This window comes from Ranitomeya variabilis, chromosome 3, assembly GCF_051348905.1.
Source record: "Ranitomeya variabilis isolate aRanVar5 chromosome 3, aRanVar5.hap1, whole genome shotgun sequence".
NCBI lineage: Eukaryota > Metazoa > Chordata > Amphibia > Anura > Dendrobatidae > Ranitomeya > Ranitomeya variabilis.
The window spans coordinates 219,121,933-219,142,762 of record NC_135234.1 but is presented as its reverse complement, the minus strand read 5'-3'; the positions used below and the strand labels follow the sequence as shown (position 1 = coordinate 219,142,762).

General features: G+C 44.6%; 1 protein-coding gene across 1 annotated transcript in view; it reads right to left on the bottom strand.

Annotated features, from left to right (window-relative positions):
- Positions 1-570: 570 nt before the first annotated feature.
- Positions 571-20,830, bottom strand: part of LOC143815681 (sushi, von Willebrand factor type A, EGF and pentraxin domain-containing protein 1-like) — a 493,353-nt gene continuing 473,093 nt past the window's right edge. The window contains exons 15-16 of the mRNA XM_077295192.1: positions 9,727-9,806; positions 571-960 (exon numbers count right to left, since the gene is read on the bottom strand). Of these exons, the coding sequence (XP_077151307.1) occupies positions 770-960; positions 9,727-9,806 (271 nt within the window). The 3' untranslated portion in view covers positions 571-769. The remainder of the gene's footprint in view (positions 961-9,726; positions 9,807-20,830) is intronic.

Genomic DNA, 20,830 nt, shown 5'->3' with positions numbered 1-20,830 from the left:
GTGAGAGAAAGGTGAATATGACAGGGTGGGAGGATGGGGGAGCCGTGCACACAGGGTGGGAGGATGGAGGAGCTTTGCACACAGGGTGGGAGGATGGGGGAGCCGCGCACACAGGGTGGGAGGATGGGGAGCCGTGCACACAGGATGGGAGGATGGGAGAGCCGTAAGTGATCCGTTACACGGCAGATGCGGAAAAACTGCCGGACCTGCTGCAAAAGGCTACTTTCACAACAGCGATTTATGGCAAAGTCACTGCCGATAGTGTCATACTTACCAATGGGGGAGGCAGCACTAAAAGTGCCTAGGGCAGCAGAAACTCTAAATACGGCCCTGCTCGGAGATTTAGTTAGTTTCTGTCTCTGTAGCTGCATGATTTGCGGCTGCTAGCCAGCCTGAGTACATGTGGGGTTGCCTCTTTGTTAGGGAATCCCCACATGTATTCAGACTGTCTAGCACCCACAAATCATGCAGCTATGGACACAGAAACTAAATCTCCGAGCACATCCAAGTACTTGGAGATCACCCAAGCAGCTCGGGAAATCTCAAGTAACGAGTATACTCCCTCATCACTAGTGATGAGCTATGGACAGGCTTTGTATATCAAATATGCATTTAAGGGCAAGGTTATAGTGCGATAATGCAATGTTTATGTGTGTGTGTATGTATATATATATATATTCATTTATTAAGTAAGAAAGTTGCATATTAATGCTAAAGTAATTGCTTGAGAATTATCTTATCTTCTTAGATAGCAAATTTATAGCACTCTTTACTCTTCTGATTTGAGATTGGGTTCAACTGTAGAGCTCAGTTGCCTCTTCTTTATTTCATTGTCCAGCTTCAAGTTCTCTATCTGAAGATAGAGGAACTGCACCTGAAGATACTTAATCCATTCATCTGGGGTAGATGTACATTTCCGAGCTTCTTCTTGCAATTCCCAGATTTGATCACACACAGGTTCTATGAAACAAGGATATCAATTACATCAGTTTACAAAAAACATGCTTGTTTTCAAGTCGGAAAAGCATTTTTATTGAATGAGATTCATTACCTGTAAGTTCACAGCCACTGTGAATGTCCACCCTTAACTACCAACTTATGTTTTTACTAAATAGATTAAAAATTGTTTGTTACTTCATCTCTCAGTATATCCCTATGGCGACTCGTAACTCTGCTTCTCATACAGCTCTTTACAGGGAACCCCAAATGCTATTATCCTGCACATATAGGGTCAATCTGCAGGTTAATAGCGTTATTAGACTGCTTAGTTGCCTTACTGACAGTGCGACTACCAGGAAACTAAAGAACTTTTTTCATCCCAAGAGCTGCAGCTTTCACTCATCTAAGCATGCCGACGGGCTACTGTCACTTTTTTTCTGAAAAAATGTGTGTAAAAATCAGCATTTACTTTAAAGGTAAGCTGACTGGGGCAGAAGACACTAATCTACAATCACATATAATGTTTGCAGGCTTTTCTTCTGACAATGGAAAACTCCTTAAAAGGGAATCTGAGAGCAGTAGATCCACGAGTACCACCTATCAGGCATTGGCTGTATGATTTCAGCCATACATGTTTGACTATGAAACACTGCGACAATTCAGAGAAAAACATACATTTAAAGCTGCCAAAAGATGGGACCCCGGTGTCTTCTCTTTGCCCACTCCCCTTGAGTGACATGTCTCTTCCTAAGTGCGTTTATAGGGAGAGACCTGTCAGTCATTGGCAGCAGATGGGTAAAATTTGCTGGAAACCCGCCTGGCCTGTCAAACTATCCTCCCATGTGGCTTGGTCCCTGGCAACCTTTTAAAATATTTTTCTTTGAAATGCTGCATAGTTTCAGAATCAAACATGGCAGAATTCATACAGCCAGTGTCTGATATATGCTGCCCGAACTACTGCTCACAGGTTCTCTTTAAAGAAGATTTCCATTCTCAGAAGAAAAGTCTGCCAACACTGTAATTGGAGACTGCTGAATCATGACAGTGTACAATGCACACAAAGTCATGATTCCCGTGTATTCTCACTGTCGGTAAGTGCTCGCATGACAGCATGTATGTGATTTGCATACTTGGCGACAACTAGTCTCATCTGGCTTCTGTCAGTTCATTTCACACTACCTCTTCATGAGCAGAAACAAAATCTCAGGCACAGAAACCATAATCAATAATCGCAAAGCAAAATACCCAGAACGATATGGGCAATAGCCCTGTGGAGCTCCCTCCAGACATATTAACAAATTACTTGGAGCACATAAACCACATACAAATAGTAGTTAAAAAGATTTATATCTTTAATCAAAAGTAGACAATACACATATATTTCACATAAAGTTATGTCAATACAGAGATGTTTGAATCCGGTGAAGGGTGCACCAATAAAGTGTCACCCACACCCACAAATACAGAAATAATGAGAACCAAAATATTGAATGGTATATTAATATAAAGTGACAGGGCATTGATTAGGCTATGTGCCCACGTTGCAGAATTAAAGCAGAATTTTCTGCTTCAATCTGCACACCCTTGGCAGGAAAAACGCATGCGGATTTAGACGCGTTTTATACGCATTTTTTTACGCGTAATTGATGCATTTTGCTTGCGTTTTTCATGCTATTTTCTAGCGTTTTTCTAATGCATGTCTATGGGTGCGGAATTGCCACGATTCCGCAAAAATAATGAACATGCTGCTTTTTTTCCGCAATGCGTTTCCGCCGTGGAAAAAAATGCAGCATGGGCACATCAATTGCATTAGAAAGTAATGGGATGCAGTTTGTAAATGTTTTTTAAGCGTTTCCGCAGTGAAAAATCACGGCAAAAACGCTGAAACGCAACTTGGGCACATAGCCTTAGTGTCATGTAACATTAGAACAATGACAGGTTCATAATCACTGCAAGAAAGGTACTTAAGGTGCCATAGTTACATACAGTCTGTGACCAAATACATCTAATAAAACCGTACCAATGGTAGTGAAGCAAATCCTAATCACTAGAGGTTCTTACCCATATTGTGAGTGTGAGGTTGACATGTGCCCCACCTCACACTCACAATATGGGTAAGAACCTCTAGTGATTAGGATTTGCTTCACTACCATTGGTACTGTTTTATTAGATGTATTTGGTCACAGACCGTATATGGCCCCTTAAGTACCTTTCTTCTAGTGATTATGAACTGGTCATTGTTCTAATGTTACATGACACTAATCAATGCACTGTCAATTTATATTAATATACCATTCAATATTTTGGTTCTCATGATTTCTGTATTTGTGGGTGTGGGGTGACACTTTATTGGTGCTCCCTTCACCGGATTCAAACATCTCTGTATTGACATAACTTTATGTGAGATATATGTGTATTGTCTACTTTTGATTAAAGATATAAATCTTTTTAACTGCTATTTGTATGTGGTTTATGCGCTCCAAGTAATTTGTTAAGATCTCTTCGTGAGCAGGTGACTGCAAATTGTATACATGTGGTCACATGAATTCTCACCCACACATTCAATACATAATTGTGACAGTGTGCAATGCCCAGTCTGTAGTCACATATAGTCAATGTAGACTTTAGCTTCCATCTCACATGCAGTTAATGTTGCAATACAGGAGAGCTGTGAGAGCTGCTGCTGCAAATGTGTTTCTAATGAGATAAAGTTCAGTTCTGTGTTAGTTACATGACTTACACTGGTAATGCCACCTTTCATTTAAAATAATCTCTGAAGGCATTCTCTCATGCAAATCTGTGTTCAGCCAACTGATTTTAACAGTTCTCTGGAATAAGGCATCAGATATCAAGTTATCATTTTATTCATGTTCCTTTGACCTACATTCCCATTTAGACAGCTTAGGAGGGTTGATCCTACTGACAGATTCCCTTTAAGGTTTGCCCAGAGGAGCTAAGCATTTATTTGGAATACATCATCAGCAGTGTCTTCAGCAAAGCACCCCCACAACATCACACATCAAAACAAGTCTCCTCTTCTTTGCAGTCCTCAGTAGTGGATTCCTTGCAGCAATTCAACCATAAAGGTCTGCTTGTCACAATGTACTCTGGACAGTTGATGTTGAGATGTGTCTGCCTCTTGTTTTCTGTGCTTAATTTATGAGGGCTGCTATCATAGGTGCTTTGAATTAGCATTTTCTGAGGCTGGTAACTCTGATAAATTTATCCACTGCAGATGAGGTAATTCTTGGTCTTCCTTTCCTGGGGAAGTTCTCATGAGCCTCTCATAGCAACTGATTATTTTTGTAATTGAACTTGAGGATATCTTTAAGATTCTAACAATTTTCCAAATTGACTGACCTTCTTGTCTTAAAATAAAGATGCATTTTAATTCCTCTTAGTTGTGTGGTTGTTTCTTGCTATATTTTGACTTAGAACACTTATTGAATAGTGCTCAGTAGGGTTGAGCGACCTTTACTTTTATAGGATCGGGTCGGGTTTCACGAAACCCGACTTTTTCAAAAGTCGGGTCGAGTGAAATCGGCCGATCCTATAAAAAAGTCGGGGTCGGGGTCGGCCGAAACTCGAAACCCAATGCAGTGCATTGGGTTTCCAATGGTTCCCAGGGTCTGAAGGAGCGGAAACTCTCCTTCAGGCCCTGGGATCCATATTTAAGTGTAAAATAAAGAATTAAAATAAAAAATATCGCTATACTTATCCTCTGACGGGCCCTGGTACTAACCGGGAACCTTCCTTCCTTAGAATCAGCCTTCCAGGACCTTGCGGTGACGTCGCGGTGACATCGCGGCTTGTGATTGGTGCGCGGCCGCCCATGTGACCGCTCGCGCGACCAATCACAAGCCGCGACGTCACCGTGACGTCACCGTGACGTCACCGAAGGTCCTGGAAGGGCTGATTCTTAGGAAGGAAGGCTGCCGGAAAGAAGCAGGGCATGTCCGAGAGTGAGTATATACCTAATTGGAATATACTCACCCTCGGCTTCGTTCCGGCAGCCTTCCTTCCTAAGAATCAGCCCTTCCAGGACCTTCGGTGACGTCACGGTGATGTCGCGGCTTGTGATTGGTCGCGCGAGCGGTCACATGGGCGGCCGCGCACCAATCACAAGCCGCGACGTCACCGCGACGTCACCGCAAGGTCCTGGAAGGCTGATTCTAAGGAAGGAAGGTTCCCGCTTAGTACCAGGGCGCATCAGATGGTAAGTATGGCGATATTTTTTATTTTAATTCTTTATTTTACACTTAAATCTGAATTCCGATACCAATTCCCGATATCTTAAACATATCGGGAATCGGTATCGGAATTCCGATTCCAGATTCAGAAGATTGCCGACTTCATGGCCGACCCCACACAGGGGTCGGGTCAGGGTTCATGAAACCCGACTTTGCCAAAAGTCGGCGACTTCTGAAAATTGCCGACCCGTTTCGCTCAACCCTAGTGCTCAGTAGTGATGAGCGAGTATGCTCATTGCTCGGGGGTCCTCCGAGTATTTTTTAGTGTTCAGAGATTTAGTTTTCATCACCGCAGCCGAATGATTTACATCTGTTAGCCAGCTTGATTACATGTGGGGATTCCCTAGCAACCAGGCAACCCCCACATGTATTTATGCTGGCTAATAGATGTAAATTATTCAGCTGCAGCTACGAAAACTAAATCTCCAAGCACTAAAAAATACTCAGAGGTCAGCATGCTCGGGAAATCTCGAGTAACGAGTATATATACGCTCTTCACTAGTGCTCAGCACTGTATGGAACTGTGTACCAACAAGTTATCTGCAAAACACACTTGATGGTCACAAAGATGTTCTGAAAGCCAGTGATCCCCACACCAAGTAAGGAACTGTTTATCTCTGCTTCAATCCTCCCCATCCATCTCACCTCCTCCTCAGAACTGTTCCTTAACCTACAATCCTCTGCCTCCAAACACAGACAGCCCCCTCATGCCCTCTCCTGCTCCCACCTGCTAAAACTTTCTCTGCTCCTTCTCACTGCTGGTGATATCTCTACAAATCATGGTCCTCCTCACCACATTCCCACAGTCATTTCTACCTCCCATCCACGCTCTATCACAAACTTCCGTAACCTCTCTAACCTTATACCCATTCACCCAGCCCCCGCTTCCCCAGTCCCACTAACAGGAGCTCTGTGGAATGCTCGCTCTGTCTGCAACAAGCTTTCCTACATCCATGATCTTTTTGTTACTACCAAACTTTCCTTCCTCGCCATCACTGAAACCTGGCTCACCCCTTCTGACACAGCCTCCCCTGCTGTACTCTCTTATGGTGGCTTCCACCTTTCTCACACACCCCGCCCCAGCAGCAAACATGGTGGAGGAGTTGGTTTTCTCCTGTCAGATAACTGCTCCCTACCCCATTTCCACTGCCACCCTCTGTTACCCTCCCTTCCTTTGAGGTGCACTCTGTGCGCATCAACTCCCCCTCCAACCTCCAACTGGCTGTCATTTACCACCCCCCAGGGCCAGCTACCACCTTCTTTGACCACTTCACCACCTGGCAACTTCATTTCCTTTCCGCGGACATCCCCACTATCTTCATGGGCGACTTCAACATCCCCATTGACACTTCCCTCTCAGCTGCCACTAAACTTCTATCTCTCACTTCCTCCTTCGGCTTCACTCAATGGTCTTCTACAGCCATCCACAAAGATGGTCACACACTGGACCTCATCTTCACCCGCCTCTGCTCCCTATCTAACCTCTCTAACTCACCTCTTCCTCTCTCTGACCACAACCTTCTCACATTCTCTTCCCTCTCCACTCCATGTCTACAATCCCCACCCCACAAACTTTCACACCCTCGCAGAAATCTTAAACATCTTAACCTACATTCATTCTCTGAATCCCTCCTCCCTCTCACAGATATAAGTTCCTTACACAATACGGATGACGCTGCCGCTCTATATAACACCACAATAGCTGTAGCTTTGGAATCTGCTGCCCCACTTACACATACCAAAGCTCGCTAAATCAACAGACAGCCCTGGAACACTAGCCTGACCAAAGAACTGAGGCGAGCTTCCAGGGCTGCTGAGCGCAGATGGAAAAGATCCCACTCCAACGAGCACTTCATCGCATTCAAACAGTCCCTCACTACTTTCAAGACCACACTCACCACAGCTAAACAAACCTACTTCTAATCTCTCATATCCTCCCTATCTCACAAACCTAAACAGTTATTCAACACCTTCAATTCTCTCCTCCGTCCCTCAGCACCTCCTCCCTCCCCACTTATCTCAGCTGAAGACTTTGCCTCATTTTTCAAGCAGAAGATTGATAACATCAGAGACAGTTTTGGTCAACAACCCCCAGAGCCCTTCCTCCCGACTTCCCAGCCCTCCACCTCCAAAACCAACTTCTCCACCATTACAGAAGATCAACTCTCTACTCTACTCTCAAGATCGCATCTCACCACCTGTGCACTTGACCCGCTCCCATCCCACTTCATCCCAAACCTCACCACAGTCTTCATCCCAACCCTAACCCATCTCTTCAACTTATCACTAACAACTGCTGTTTTCCCCTTAAGCTTTAAACATGCCTCCATCACACCTATCCTCAAAAAGCCCTCTCTTGACCCATCCTCCGTATCTAGCTATCGCCCTATATCACTTCTCCCCTATGCCTCCAAACTACTGGAACCACCCGTCTACCTTGAACTGTCCTCCCATCTCTCTTCTTGCTCCTTCTTTGACTGCTTACAATCTGGCTTCCGGTCACACCATTCCACTGAAACTGCCCTAACTAAGGTCACCAATGACCTCTTAACCGCTAAGAGCAAGCGACACTACTCTGTCCTCCTCCTCCTCGACCTGTTGGCTGTCTTTGACACAGTGGACTATTCCCTATTATTACAGGCCCTCTCATCCCTTGGCATCACAGACTTGGCCCTATCCTGGATCTCATCATACCTAACAGACCGGACATTCAGCGTCTCCCACTCACACACCACCTCCTCACCTCGCCCTCTATCTGTTGGAGTCCCACAAGGTTCAGTTCTAGGGCCCCTGCTCTTCTCCATTTACACCTCTGGCCTGGGACAGCTCATAGAATCTCATGGCTTTCAGTATCACCTCTATGCTGATGACACACAGATCTACATCTCTGGACCAGATATCACCTCTCTACTAACCAGAATCCCTCAATGTCTGTCCACTATTTCATCATACTTCTCCGCTAGATTTCTGAAACTTATCATGGACAAAACAGAATTCATCATCTTTCCCCCATCTCACGCGACCCCCCCAACGAACCTATTCACTACAGTAAATGGCTGCCCACTCTCCCCAGTCCCACAAGCTCGCTGCCTCGGGGTAATCCTTGACGCTGATCTCTCCTTCAAACCACATATCCAAGCCCTTTCCACTTCCTGCCGACTTCAACTCAAAAATATTTCACGAATCCGTACATTCCTCAACCAAGAATCTGCAAAAACCCTAATCCATGCCCTCATCATCTCTCACCTTGACTACTGCAACCTCCTACTCTGTGGCCTCCCCTCTAACACTCTCGCACCCCTCCAATCTATTATAAACTCTGCTGCCCGACTAATCCACCTGTCCCCCCGCTATTCCCCGGCCTCTCCCCTCTGTCAATCCCTTCACTGGCTCCCCATTGCCCAGAGATTCCAGTACAAAACCCTAACCGTGACGTACAAAGCCATCCACAACCTGTCTCCTCCATACATCTGTGTCCTCGTCTCTCGGTACTTACCTACATGAAACCTCCGATCCTTACAAGATCTCCTTCTCTACTCCCCTCTTATCTCCTCTTCTCACAATTGTATACAAGATTTCTCTCGCGTATCACCCCTACTCTGGAACCCTCTACCGCAACACATCAGACTCTCGTCTACCATCGAAACCTTCAAAAAGAGCCTGAAGACCCACCTCTTCCGACAAGCCTACAACCTGCAGTAACCACCGATCGACCAAACCGCTGCATGACCAGCTCTATCCTCGCCTACTGTATTCTCACCCATCCCTTGTAGATTGTGAGCCTTCGCGGGCAGGGTCCTCTCTCCTCCTGTACCAGTTATGACTTATATTGTTTAAGATTATTGTACTTGTTTTTATTATGTATACCCCTCCTCACATGCAAAGGGCCATGGAATAAATGGCGCTATAACAATAAATAATAATAATAATTCCACAATTCAATTCTTGTGAAGGCATACCTATTTATTGAAAGCCACCTCAGGTGAACTACCTTATGAAGCTGCTTTCAAGAATGTCAAGAGGGTATAAAGTTCTCATCAGAGTAATGGGAATACTTTGAGGAATCTAAAGTTTACCACCTATTATTTATTTATTTTTTTTTTAACACGCTCTTCTTTACTTCTTGTTTCCATTTGTGATTTTGCGGACTTCTGTCTGGATTTACAATGTGGACATTCCAATGCGAACAAGGAAAACCACTGCATGAGTAGGTGTGTTCAAACTTTTTAAAGGTACTGTAGTTATACAAAAAAATGCAACAAAGGTGACACAGACAAGATGCAGCTTATAGTGCTTTCTTGAGGAAGCAAAAGTCTTAAGACAGTCATAGTTTTTGACTACCAAAAAGCATCTGTCTACCTCCTTTATAAAAAACAAAAAATGTAATGAAAGCAGACCAAAATGATGTATGTAAATTTAGTCTATAGGGTTAAATTGCAACCATTTTTAGATTTCAGGCAATGAAGCGTTATGGTTTCATGAAAGCAGTAAGAATCCTTATCTGATTACAAAGTAGATGTATTTGTGGGTACTTTACCTTTGCACACTGGAGGTTTACCACTCCAAGTTCCGTCTGATTGACATTCTCTGTAATTTCTTTTTGATATCATCGAATATCTTGAATATAAATTAAAAATAAAAGAAAGTGACCATGATGAATCATTTGAGTTATTTAAAATAATTTCATAATTACTTCAAAAAGTACATGCAATGCAATGAAAAAGTGGTTTTAAGTGTCCAATATATAGCCATAATTTAGTAAAACCTTATAGATAAATTATATGTATTCTAAAATATTATAATTGAAAATTACAACTAGTCATCCAAAAAATAAGTATTCATACAGCTACATCATCGGAAAAATAAGTTATGGCTTTTTCAATGTGATAATGGAAAAACAAGTGCTTGGTTCTTAACTCCTTTACCATATAATGTACTGCAAAAGAAGAAAAAAAAGTGCAATCCCACAATTGTTTTTTTTTTTTTTACCATGTTCTTTTTTTTTTTATTTGAGTTGTAAAAATAAATTAAAAATTTGTTAAAAAAGCGAAATTTTCTGACACTCTTAGCGTCTCCATTTTTCACAATCTGGGGCTGTTGAGGGTATATATTTTTTGCGCTGAGCTGTCGTTTTTATTGATACCATTTGGGGTAGATACGATGTTTTGATCGCCTGATATTGCAATGTTACGTCAACCAAAACGACGTACTGCTGGCGTTTTGACTTTTTTTTTCGCTACGCCGTTTACCGATTGGATTAATTTTTTTTATATTTTGATCAGGCGTTTATGAATGCGCTTTACTAAATATGTGTATTTTTGATTTTTCTTGTTTTATTTTGAATGGGGCAAAAGGGGGGTGAATTGAACTTTTATCGTTTTTAAATATTGTTAGAAACATTTTTTTTTGCTTTTAACTTGCTTCAGTAGAGACTTGAAGCTGTGATTCCCCAGAAGAAGGCACTTTGGCCGAAAACGCGCATTGGCATGGTGGCACCGCAACTCACAGATAAAAATTTTTCATTTACTTGATGAAAGACTGAGAAAGGGTTTACATACAGTTATAGATATCGTTTACAGTAAACGAATTGACAATGACAGACTAGTACAGAAGGGAGAGGACCCTGTCCTTGCGGACTTACATTCTACATTCATACAGTCTGTATTTCTGAGCTCATCTGTATTGTCCTGATTTACCCCTTTGAGTTGCGGTTCCACTTTTCTGGCCTCTCTCCCTCATCACCCTACAATCCAACTTTTATGCATGCATTTATAAAGGTTTTTTAACTTTTTTCAATAAAGTTGTACTTTTTATATAACTACTGATTGGTTCTTGGGTGCTTTTATCTATTTATATGCTTTCCTATGCTTATTACACTGAACTCATTCATCTAATCTTTTAATATTCACACAGTAGTCACTTGACCTGTTTAAATATGTACTGTGGTTTGTTGCCCATATAGGATTTACCAGAATGCTCATGAGATTAACAGTTGCATTTAACATGTTAACAGCCGCGGGTGGATCGCAATTCCACCCGCAGCTGTTAGGATCACATACTGCACGTGGCAGACACCACACCCATTGGCCAACACCTTTTCATGTGTACACATTCTTCGTCAATATACAAATTCAGGGAATCAAAGATATGATTAGCTAGATGGAATGACACTGATTAACATACATAGAAGGTAGCCAAATAATAACCAACAGTAGCCAAATGCTAATTGATGACAAAAATGAGCCCTAACTAGTATTTAAATTGCAACAGTGTGGGGACCCCTTACCCACCAGCATCTGCCATGGTAATTGTGCCAGAGTGAGAGACCACACATCCCAAATTTATATACTGATCTATTGCAGCTAAGCAAAAATTTGCAAAACCGGACATTAGGTTCTTAGTTTAACATTCTGATTAGACTGTATGAAGCCCACTGCCACATCACAATGAGCCTCTCTGTCATAAACCACTGCCACAGTGATATTGCACTTGTGTAAGGTACTAGCAGGAACGCAGGAGGCAGAGCAAGACTTCACCGGTTTTATATATATAAATGTCTCAACAGTAAATACTCCACGCAGGGAGAAAGGGGGGTGTAAGCATACAGGTCCACAATGTGTATATAGCAATAAAGTAACTGCAATGGGTGAAATAACGGGTTAACTTATCAGTCTCTGGTTCCTGGATAATGGTGGCTGGAAAATCCCACGATGGCGCCGTAGGTGGCGCTTGACGTCTCTGAGCCGTTCCTGGAGAAAAGTGAAGCACTGTCTCTGTACGGCGGCAAAGTATCTTGGTCTTCTTACACGTGGTCTTGGGATCCTGGAACGAGGTGCAGAATGGGGAAAAGTCTGCTGCACAGCCAAAGAAGTACAAAGTCCCAGCGTGGAGACCGCAGTCTCCCCGCTGCGAACTGCATGCGATGCTGGTTAAGTGTTGCAAAGAGAGTCAGCAGATGTCCGATGCACCGACCGGTTTAGTGCTGTTAGGGTCGGGGATTAATGGGGAGTTAGTCTCTGGGGATGCACAGTCTGTATGCACGGGGGATGGAGCCCTGCAAAGCGGTCCTGTCTGTAGGCTTTGGTCTGCGGAGAGGGAGTCAACCTTCTCCTGTAGCACATGCTGGGTACCCGCCAAAAGCCTTGTTCCCATGCGTGCAGTCCCTTTTATCTCACACCCGCCTCCAGCATTCAGGTTCATGGGTCTACTCTGGTCAGAAAACACTTCCCCTGGCAACACTGGTGACAGTCCCGATAGTTCCAGCCCCGACATGCACCATCTAAGCAGAGCAAGCTCACTATCTTCTTGTTGCAACTGGACCCATTCATCCCTAGATCGGCCCAAAGCGACTCCCTGTACCTGGTCCTGCGATGTCACCACCATCCTGGCGAGGCCTAGAAACCTGGGACCTCCTCACTTTCTAGTTCTTCATCTCTATTTCGCTCAAGTTTCGCACGTTTCACCCTAGATAGGGCATCTGCATGAGTGTTCTCTGCTCCTCTTTTGTAAGCAATTTTCTAATGAAACTTTTGTCATTCTGGCCACCCATCGTTGTTCCAGAGCTCCCAGTTTCACAATTTCCAGATGAGCCAATGGGTTGTTATCGGTGTGTACCAGCACTTCAGAACCGGACAAATATTCTGCGCACCCTCCATCATAGACCACACCAATGCTAGCAGCTCCAACTTAAAGTAACTATAGTTGTCCGGATTACGTTCAGAATCGTGAAGGGACCGACTTGCGTAAGCGATCACCCACTCTCTCTCATCCTGTATCTGTGACAACACAGCACCAAGGCCATGTAAACTTCCATTGATGTGGAGAATAAACGGTTGAGAAAAGTCCGCATAGGCCAACACAGGAGCTTCCGTCACTGCTTTCTTTAAATCTCGAAAAGCTTCCTCCTGGTGTTCCTTCCAACAAATATTCCAGTTCTTTGCGCCCGAGGGCAGTCCTTTAAGCAACTTCAGCAGCGGTTTTGCTCGGTGGGCAAAATTCTTCACAAAACGGCAGTAATATCCAGTTAATCCCAGGAATGCTCAAACATTTTTCACTGTCTCTGGAGTAGGCCAATCCTGTATCACCGCAATATTTTCTCGGGATGGTTTCACCCCATCAGCGGAAACTACATGGCCCAAGTATTCAATCTGGGTGCCGAACAAATGACATTTTTGAGGTTTCACCTTTAATCCGTGCTTCTGTAGGCGACTCATCACCTGTTCTAGTCGTCGGAGATGTTCCTCTAATGAAGCAGCGTAGACTATAATGTCGTCTAGATAGATAAGCATAGCTTCAAAATTCAAGTTTCCCAGACACCTTTCCATGAGACGTTGAAAAGTTCCGGGTGCATTGGCCAAGCCGAACGGCATTTGGTTAAATTCGAACAGGCCCATGAGTAGAATAAAAGCGGTCTTTGCTCGATCCTGTTCAGACTTCGGCACTTGCCATAGCTGCTGGCAAGGTCCAGCATAGAAAAAAATTGCTTTTCCAAACGCGGACAGGGACTCATCAATCCTGGGTAATGGGTATGAGTCTCTCATGGTACAAGCATTGAGTTTCCGGTAATCCACACAAAAATGCATAGTCCTGTCCTTCTTCTGAACCAGCACTATTGGAGCAGCCCATGGACTCTGACTCTCTATGATGACACCTTTCTGCAACATCTGTCCCAACATGCTCTTCACCTCTTGGTACAGCTGTGGTGGGATTTGCCGATAGCGTTCTCTAATGAGTGCAGTATTTCCAGTGGGTATCTTGTGTGTGATAGCCGTGGTGCAGCCAAAATTGTCTTCATGGCGGGTGAACACGTCCCTATATTGCCCTATCAGAGCTACCACCTGTTACACCTTTGACTGAGTGAGTCTGACCAATTCATCCCACATTTGTTCAAGAACAAATTGTCCGTCCTGAATGTGCTGGAGCTCCAGTGACGAAGAGGAGTTCACCATCACAGTCTAGGGGTCTCCTTGCTGAACCTCCAGTTGTACAGTCTGAGGTGCCATTATCTCTTCAGGCATACTCACAATCCGGGCTACTTCGTGTTTGGGGATAACTGTGACATCCTGATCCTCTAAATTGACGCAGCATACAGGAACAGTCCCATCGCACACAGTGGCTAACGTTTGTGCCACCAAGAATCCCGAGGAAAGTTTCTATGAAAAAGAAGGCTCAATTTGAATCTCAACTCCTTCCATTGGGGTACAAGCTCAAACGGGCAAGGTAAGTATTGTTTGTCCAGGTGGTAGAATGAGTTTGGAAGCAGGGGGAATGATCACTTTTCCTAACACTTCTCCTTCACGGCAAGATTCTTGAGCTTGAGCTGCACGCTGTCATGATCCATTCCAGAGTTTAGTCCTGTCTGCTCTTTCTCTGGGTGGATCATGTCTAGGGTTAACTTTGCTCTGCCTCATTCTGGGCTCGGGTTTGCTGTTTAGCTCCCAGGTATCCTGAGGGTGGTGTCAGCTATAGCTCTATCTTTGGCGCATGAACCTTTCTCTGGAAGCTCTTGATTTGTCCTGCTGCGAACCCTGACTTTTCCTGTGTCTGTTATCTCCCCCTGCCTGCCCTTTCCCAGTGTCTCTTTGTTTGTCTGTACATCTGCTTGACTCCCTGGTTCTGACCTCCTGGCTTGGCGTTTTGACTCCGTTTCAGCTTGTCCCTATTGTACCGTATTTTGCCCGTCCTGGTTTACTGATCCCTTGCTACGTCCTGACTATCCATTCTGTCTAAATCATTTTGTACTGTAGTGCTATCTTGTGTCCTGACTTGGCTATCCTGACCTCTCTCTCTCGCCACTAGGTGGCATCTGTTCAGCTGCTCTGTGTGTGCAGTCTTGCTTCTCTACCAAGCTCCCCCTGGTGGAGGTTGAGCTGTACTGCACTGCAGCTGCATGACATTATAGCTGACCACACATTTGAAGGGATTTCTGCATTTTTTTTTTCCTTGCTCTGTTTGCTATGGATCCGCTCCATACCTTGGCGGATCAAATGGATAGTTTGACAGTTATGATACAAGACCTGTTTGTGGAACAGAGGGCCTTGTCCTCATCTCATAACCACCTGCAAAGGGAGTTGTCTGACACAGTTAAATCTTTGCAGACTGACTGTAAGCGTTCTGACACTGTTGATGTCTCTTTGCACTCTCCTGAACCTACAGTCAAGCTCCCAGATACATTCTCTGGGGAGAGGGAGAGATTTTTTACTTTTAAGGAGAGTTGCAAGCTTTTTTTTTCTCTTAGACCCAGATCTTCTGGAGATGAGAGTCATCGGGTGGGGATAATCATTTCCTTACTGCGGGAGGGACCTCAGTCATGGGCCTTCTCTTTACCTGCTTCTGCCCCTGAACGTTTGTCTGTGGACAGATTCTTTGAGGCTTTGGGACTGATTTATGACGAACCAGACCGGGTCAGGATAGCAGAGGACATGATCATGAGTCTCTCCCAGAATGAACTCACTGCTGAACAGTATTGTTCTGAGTTTAGGCGGTGGTCCGTTGAGGTGTCTTGGGGTGACTCTGCTCTGAGGCGCCTGTTTGAGAGAGGACTTTCAGATCATCTCAAGGACGCGCTGGCCCTACAAACACCACCCAGTTCCCTGGTAGAGGCCATGACCCAGGCCATTCGTATGGACCAGAGGTTACGGGAGAGAAGAATTTTTCAGCGTGAGATTCCTGCTTTGCCTGCCAAGTCTGAGGCGATGTCATTCAATAAGACTATGGAAGCTTGTTGCCACCAATTTCAAGGAGAAGGAAAGGAAACGGCGACGTGATGGGAAATTATGTTTTTACTGTGGAGAACTGGGACATTGGAAGAAGGACTGCCCCTCTTGTCCATCGAGTAACAAGCTGCTGAATCTGGGTTATGGTCTTGGAGGCCATCCAGACTCTAAGGTACCATTTTCGTCATTTCAAAAAATTTTGTTAGAGGTGGAACTGTGTTCTGGAGGTGGTTTTGCATCCACTTCAGCATTTGTTGACTGTGGATCTTCCATGAACTTCATTGACTCTAGTCTGGTGTCCAAATTAAAGTTAGGGACAGTTAGGCTAGAGGCTCCCATCCATATTGTTGCCATTGATAAGACACCGTTGGCTCAAAATGTTATCAAATTTGTCTCTGAGGAGTTCCTCCTCAAAGTGGGGTCCTTGCACCAGGAACGAATGTCATGTTATGTTATGAATAATCTTCCTGCGGGATTGGTGTTGGGGTTCCCCTGGTTGCAGAGGCATAATCCTGTTATAGGCTGGGGATCTCGTGATATTGTTAAATGGGGTCCTAATTGTTCCAATGGTTGTCTTTCTGCTGTGTTTGTGTCCACCATTAGTCCGGAGGGTATTCCGGAGTACCTAAAGGACTTTGGGGACGTGTTCTCCGAAAAAGAGGCTGAGGTCTTACCACCCCATCGTTCTTATGATTGTACCATCAATCTTATTCCGGGTGCTAAATTGCCCAAAGCCCGTTTGTACAATCTTTCTGGCCCGGAACGTATTGCCATGAAAAACTATATCTCTGAAAGTCTTCGCAAAGGTCACATCCGTCCCTGTGTCTCACCTGTGGCCGCAGGATTTTTTTTTGTCAAGAAGAAAGATGGTGATTTACATCCATGCCTCGATTTCCGGGAACTAAATAAAATTACGGTGAGAAATACCTACCCTCTCCCACTCATTCCTGATCTCTATAACCAACTGTCTGGGGCTAAGTGGTTTTCCAAACTGGATCTTAGGGGAGCATATAACCTTATCCGTATTCAGGAGGGGGATGAGTGGAAAACGGCATTTCTCACCTCCGAGGGTCTGTTTGAGAACTTGGTCATGCCCTTCGGTCTCACTAACGCGCCCGCAGTGTTTCAAAATTTCATGAATGATGTATTTTCTGATTTTATCGGGTGCTTTATGGTTGTATACCTGGATGATATCCTTGTTTTCTCGCCTGACAAGGAATCCCACATTGGTCATTTACGTGCTGTTCTTCACAGGTCACGGGGAAATTCTCTGTTCGCTAAACCCGAGAAATGTTAGTTTTGTGTCCAGGAGCTCTCTTTTCTGGGGATCATCCTTTCTGCCAATGGGTTTCGGATGGATCCTGGAAAGGTACAGGCCATTGTTGATTGGGTGCAACCCAGAGACCTGAAGGGGTTGCAGCGTTTTCTGGGTTTCGCCAATTATTATCGGAAATTCATTAAGGGGTTTTCTCAGGTTGTCAAGCCTCTCACTGATCTCACTCGCAAAGGGGCTGATCTCAAAGTTTGGTCATCCTTGGCAGTTGAAGCATTTATTACATTAAAAAAGCGTTTTATGACTGCTCCTGTATTAGTTCAGCCCGATCCATCTGAACCATTCATTGTGGAGGTGGACGCATCAGAGGTGGGAGTAGGGGAAGTGTTGTTTCAGGGACCTGTTACTTTGACCAATTTAAGACCACGTGCCTTTTTCTCCCGGAAGTTTTCTTCTGCTGAGAGGAACTATGATGTTGGGAACCGGGAGTTATTGGCCATAAAATTGGCTTTTGAAGAATGGAGGCATTTTTTGTAGGGGGCGGTTCATCGGATCACGGTTATTACTGATCACAAGAACTTGTCTTATATTGAAAATGCCAAACGGTTAAATCCAAGACAGGCTAGGTGGTCGCTTTTTTTCTCTCCTTTTCATTTTTCTATCACTTTTCGGCCTGGTTCCAAGAATGTCAAGGCTGATGCCTTATCTCGCAGTTTTGATCCGATATCACCCCCCGAACCTCCTTCCTCCATTCGTCAGCACGGGGTGGTTGTTGCAGGGGTATCCTCTGAATTGGAGCAGGAGATTCGAAAGGCTCAGTCTCTTGCTCCTCCCTCTTTGTCTGACAATAAGCTTTTTGTCCCAGTTCAGTACCGATTGAGGGTTCTCCAGGAGTTCCATGATTCTGCTCTCAGTGGACACCCGGGGATCTCTGCCACCCGGAAAGCCATCGCTAGGCTGTTTTGGTGGTCCTCCATGACCTCTGATGTCACTGTGTTTGTGTCTGCTTGTGATACCTGTGCCCATGCTAAGAGCTCCCATAACCGGCCAGCCGGGGAATTGGTGCCATTGCCAATTCCGGATAGACCTTGGACTCATTTGTCCATGGATTTTATCACTGACCTCCCTTCTTCTAATGGCAAAACTGTAATCTGGGTAGTGGTTGACAGATTCAGTAAACAGGCGCATTTTGTACCTCTCGCAGGATTGCCTAATGCTGAAACATTATCTAAGCTGTTTATTGAGCATGTTGTACGGTAGCATCGTGTACCTTTGAATGTGGTTTCTGACAGAGGGGTACAATTTGTGTCCAAATTTTGGAGGGCTTTTTGTAAAAAATTGGGTGTTTGTTTGACGTTCTCCTCTGCTTACCATCCTGAGACTAACGGTCAGACAGAGAGGACCAATCAGTCTCTTGAACAGATTTTGAGGTGTCTTGCTACATTTTGGCAGGATGATTGGTGTTCTTCGTTGCCCCTGGCTGAGTTTGCATTTAACAATCGGATTAACCAGTCGACGGGCACCTCCCCATTCTTCTGTAACTATGGTTTTCACCCTCATTTTGGTGAATTTTCTAGGTTGGATTCAGGATGTCCAGGGGCTGATACAGCAGTGCAACGATTGGGGGAGGTGTGGAGGGAGGTCCAGAAGAACATCGGAGAGGCTCAGGGCAAACATAAACTTTTTGCGGATAAGCGACGGTCTGTGGGACCTATGTTCCTGGTGGGAGATAAAGTGTGGTTGTCTACTAGGAACATTCGTCTCAAGGTTCCTTCGGCTAAGCTAGGTCCCAGGTTTATTGGTCCTTATGAGATCATTGAGGTGATCAATCCAGTTGCCTTTCGCTTACGACTTCCTCCAACGCTTCGGATTCCCAATGTGTTCCATAAGTCCCTTCTTAAGTCATTTTTACCATCCTCTGCTGGGTCTCCATCCCCTCCGCCTCCTGTCTCTGTGGATGGTCAGACCGAGTATGAAGTGGAACAGATTGTAGATTCTCGCATGGTCCGTAGTTCTATTCAGTACTTGGTCCATTGGAGGGGTTACGGTCCTGAGGATCGATCTTGGGTCCCGGCACGATCTGTCCATGCTAATCGACTGGTCTGGGCTTTTCATGCACGTTATCCTGGAAAACCTGGGGGTCCGGTGGCCCCCCCTTGAGAGGAGGGTACTGTCATGATTAGTGTTGAGCAATACCGTCCGATACTTGAAAGTATCGGTATCAGAAAGTATCGGCCGATACCGGCAAAGTATCGGATCTAATCCGATACCGATACCCGATACCAATACAAGTCAATGGGACTCAAGTATTGGAAGGTATCCTTCAGGCCCTGAGAACCATATTAATGTGTAAAATAAAGAATTAAAATAAAAAATATTGATATACTCACCTCTCCGACGCAGCCTGGACATCACCGCTGGTAACCGGCAGCCTGCTTTGTTTAAAATGAGCGCGTTCAGTACCTTCCATGACGTCACGGCTTCTGATTGGTCGCGTGCCGCTCATGTGACCGCCACGCGACCAATCAGAAGCCGTGACGTCATCCCGCAGGTCCTAAATTCCTAATTCTAGGAATTTAGGACATGAGAATTACGTCACGGCTTGTGATTGGTCGCGTGGCGGTCACATGGGCGGCCGCGACCAATCAGAAGCCGTGACGTCATGGAAGGTAGGCTGCCGGAAAGAAGCCGAGGGTGAGTATATTCCTATTAGGTATATACTCACCCTCGGATGCGCCCTGCTTCTTTCCGGCAGCCTTCCTTCTTAAGAATGAGCACGTTCAGGGCCTTAGATGACGTCACGGCTTGTGATTGGTCGCGGCCGCCCATGTGACCGCCACGCGACCAATCACAAGCCGTGACGTAATTCTCAGGTCCTAAATTCCTATGTAGCAGAGCCGATCAGGCTATGCCAGCTTGTAGCCTCCCATGGAGGCTATTGAAGCATGGCAAAAGTTTTAAAAAAAAGTTTTAAATATGAAAAAAAAAAAAGTTTAAATCACCTCCTTTCACCCCATCCAAAATAAAACAATAAAAAAAATCAAACATACACATATTTGGTATTGCCGCATTCAGAATCGCCCGATCTATCAATAAAAAAAAGCATTAACCTGATCGCTAAACAGCGTAGCGAGAAAAAAATTCGAAATGCCAGAATTACGTTTTTTGGTCGCCGAGACATTGTATTAAAATGCAATAACGGGCGATCAAAAGATCTGCAAAAGTGTGGTATCATTAAAAACATCAGCTCGGCACGCAAAAAATAAGCCCTCAACTGACCCGAGATCCTGAAAATTGGAGACGCTACCGTTATTGGAATATGGCGCTTTATTTATTTTTCTCTTTTTGTTTTAGCAAAGGTTTAAAAAAAAATGTCACCACTTAGATAAAAAATAACCTAGACATGTTTGGTGTCTATGAACTCGTAATGACCTGGAGAATGACAATGGCAGGTCACTTTTAGCATTTAGTGAACCTAGCAAAAAAGCCAAACAAAAAACAAGTGTGGGATTGCACTTTTTTTGCAATTTCACAACACTTGGAATTTTTTTCCCGTTCTCTAGTACAAGACATGGTAAAACCAATGGTGCTGTTCAAAAGTACAACTCGTCCTGTAAAAAATAAGCCCCCACATGGCCATAGCGACGGAAAAA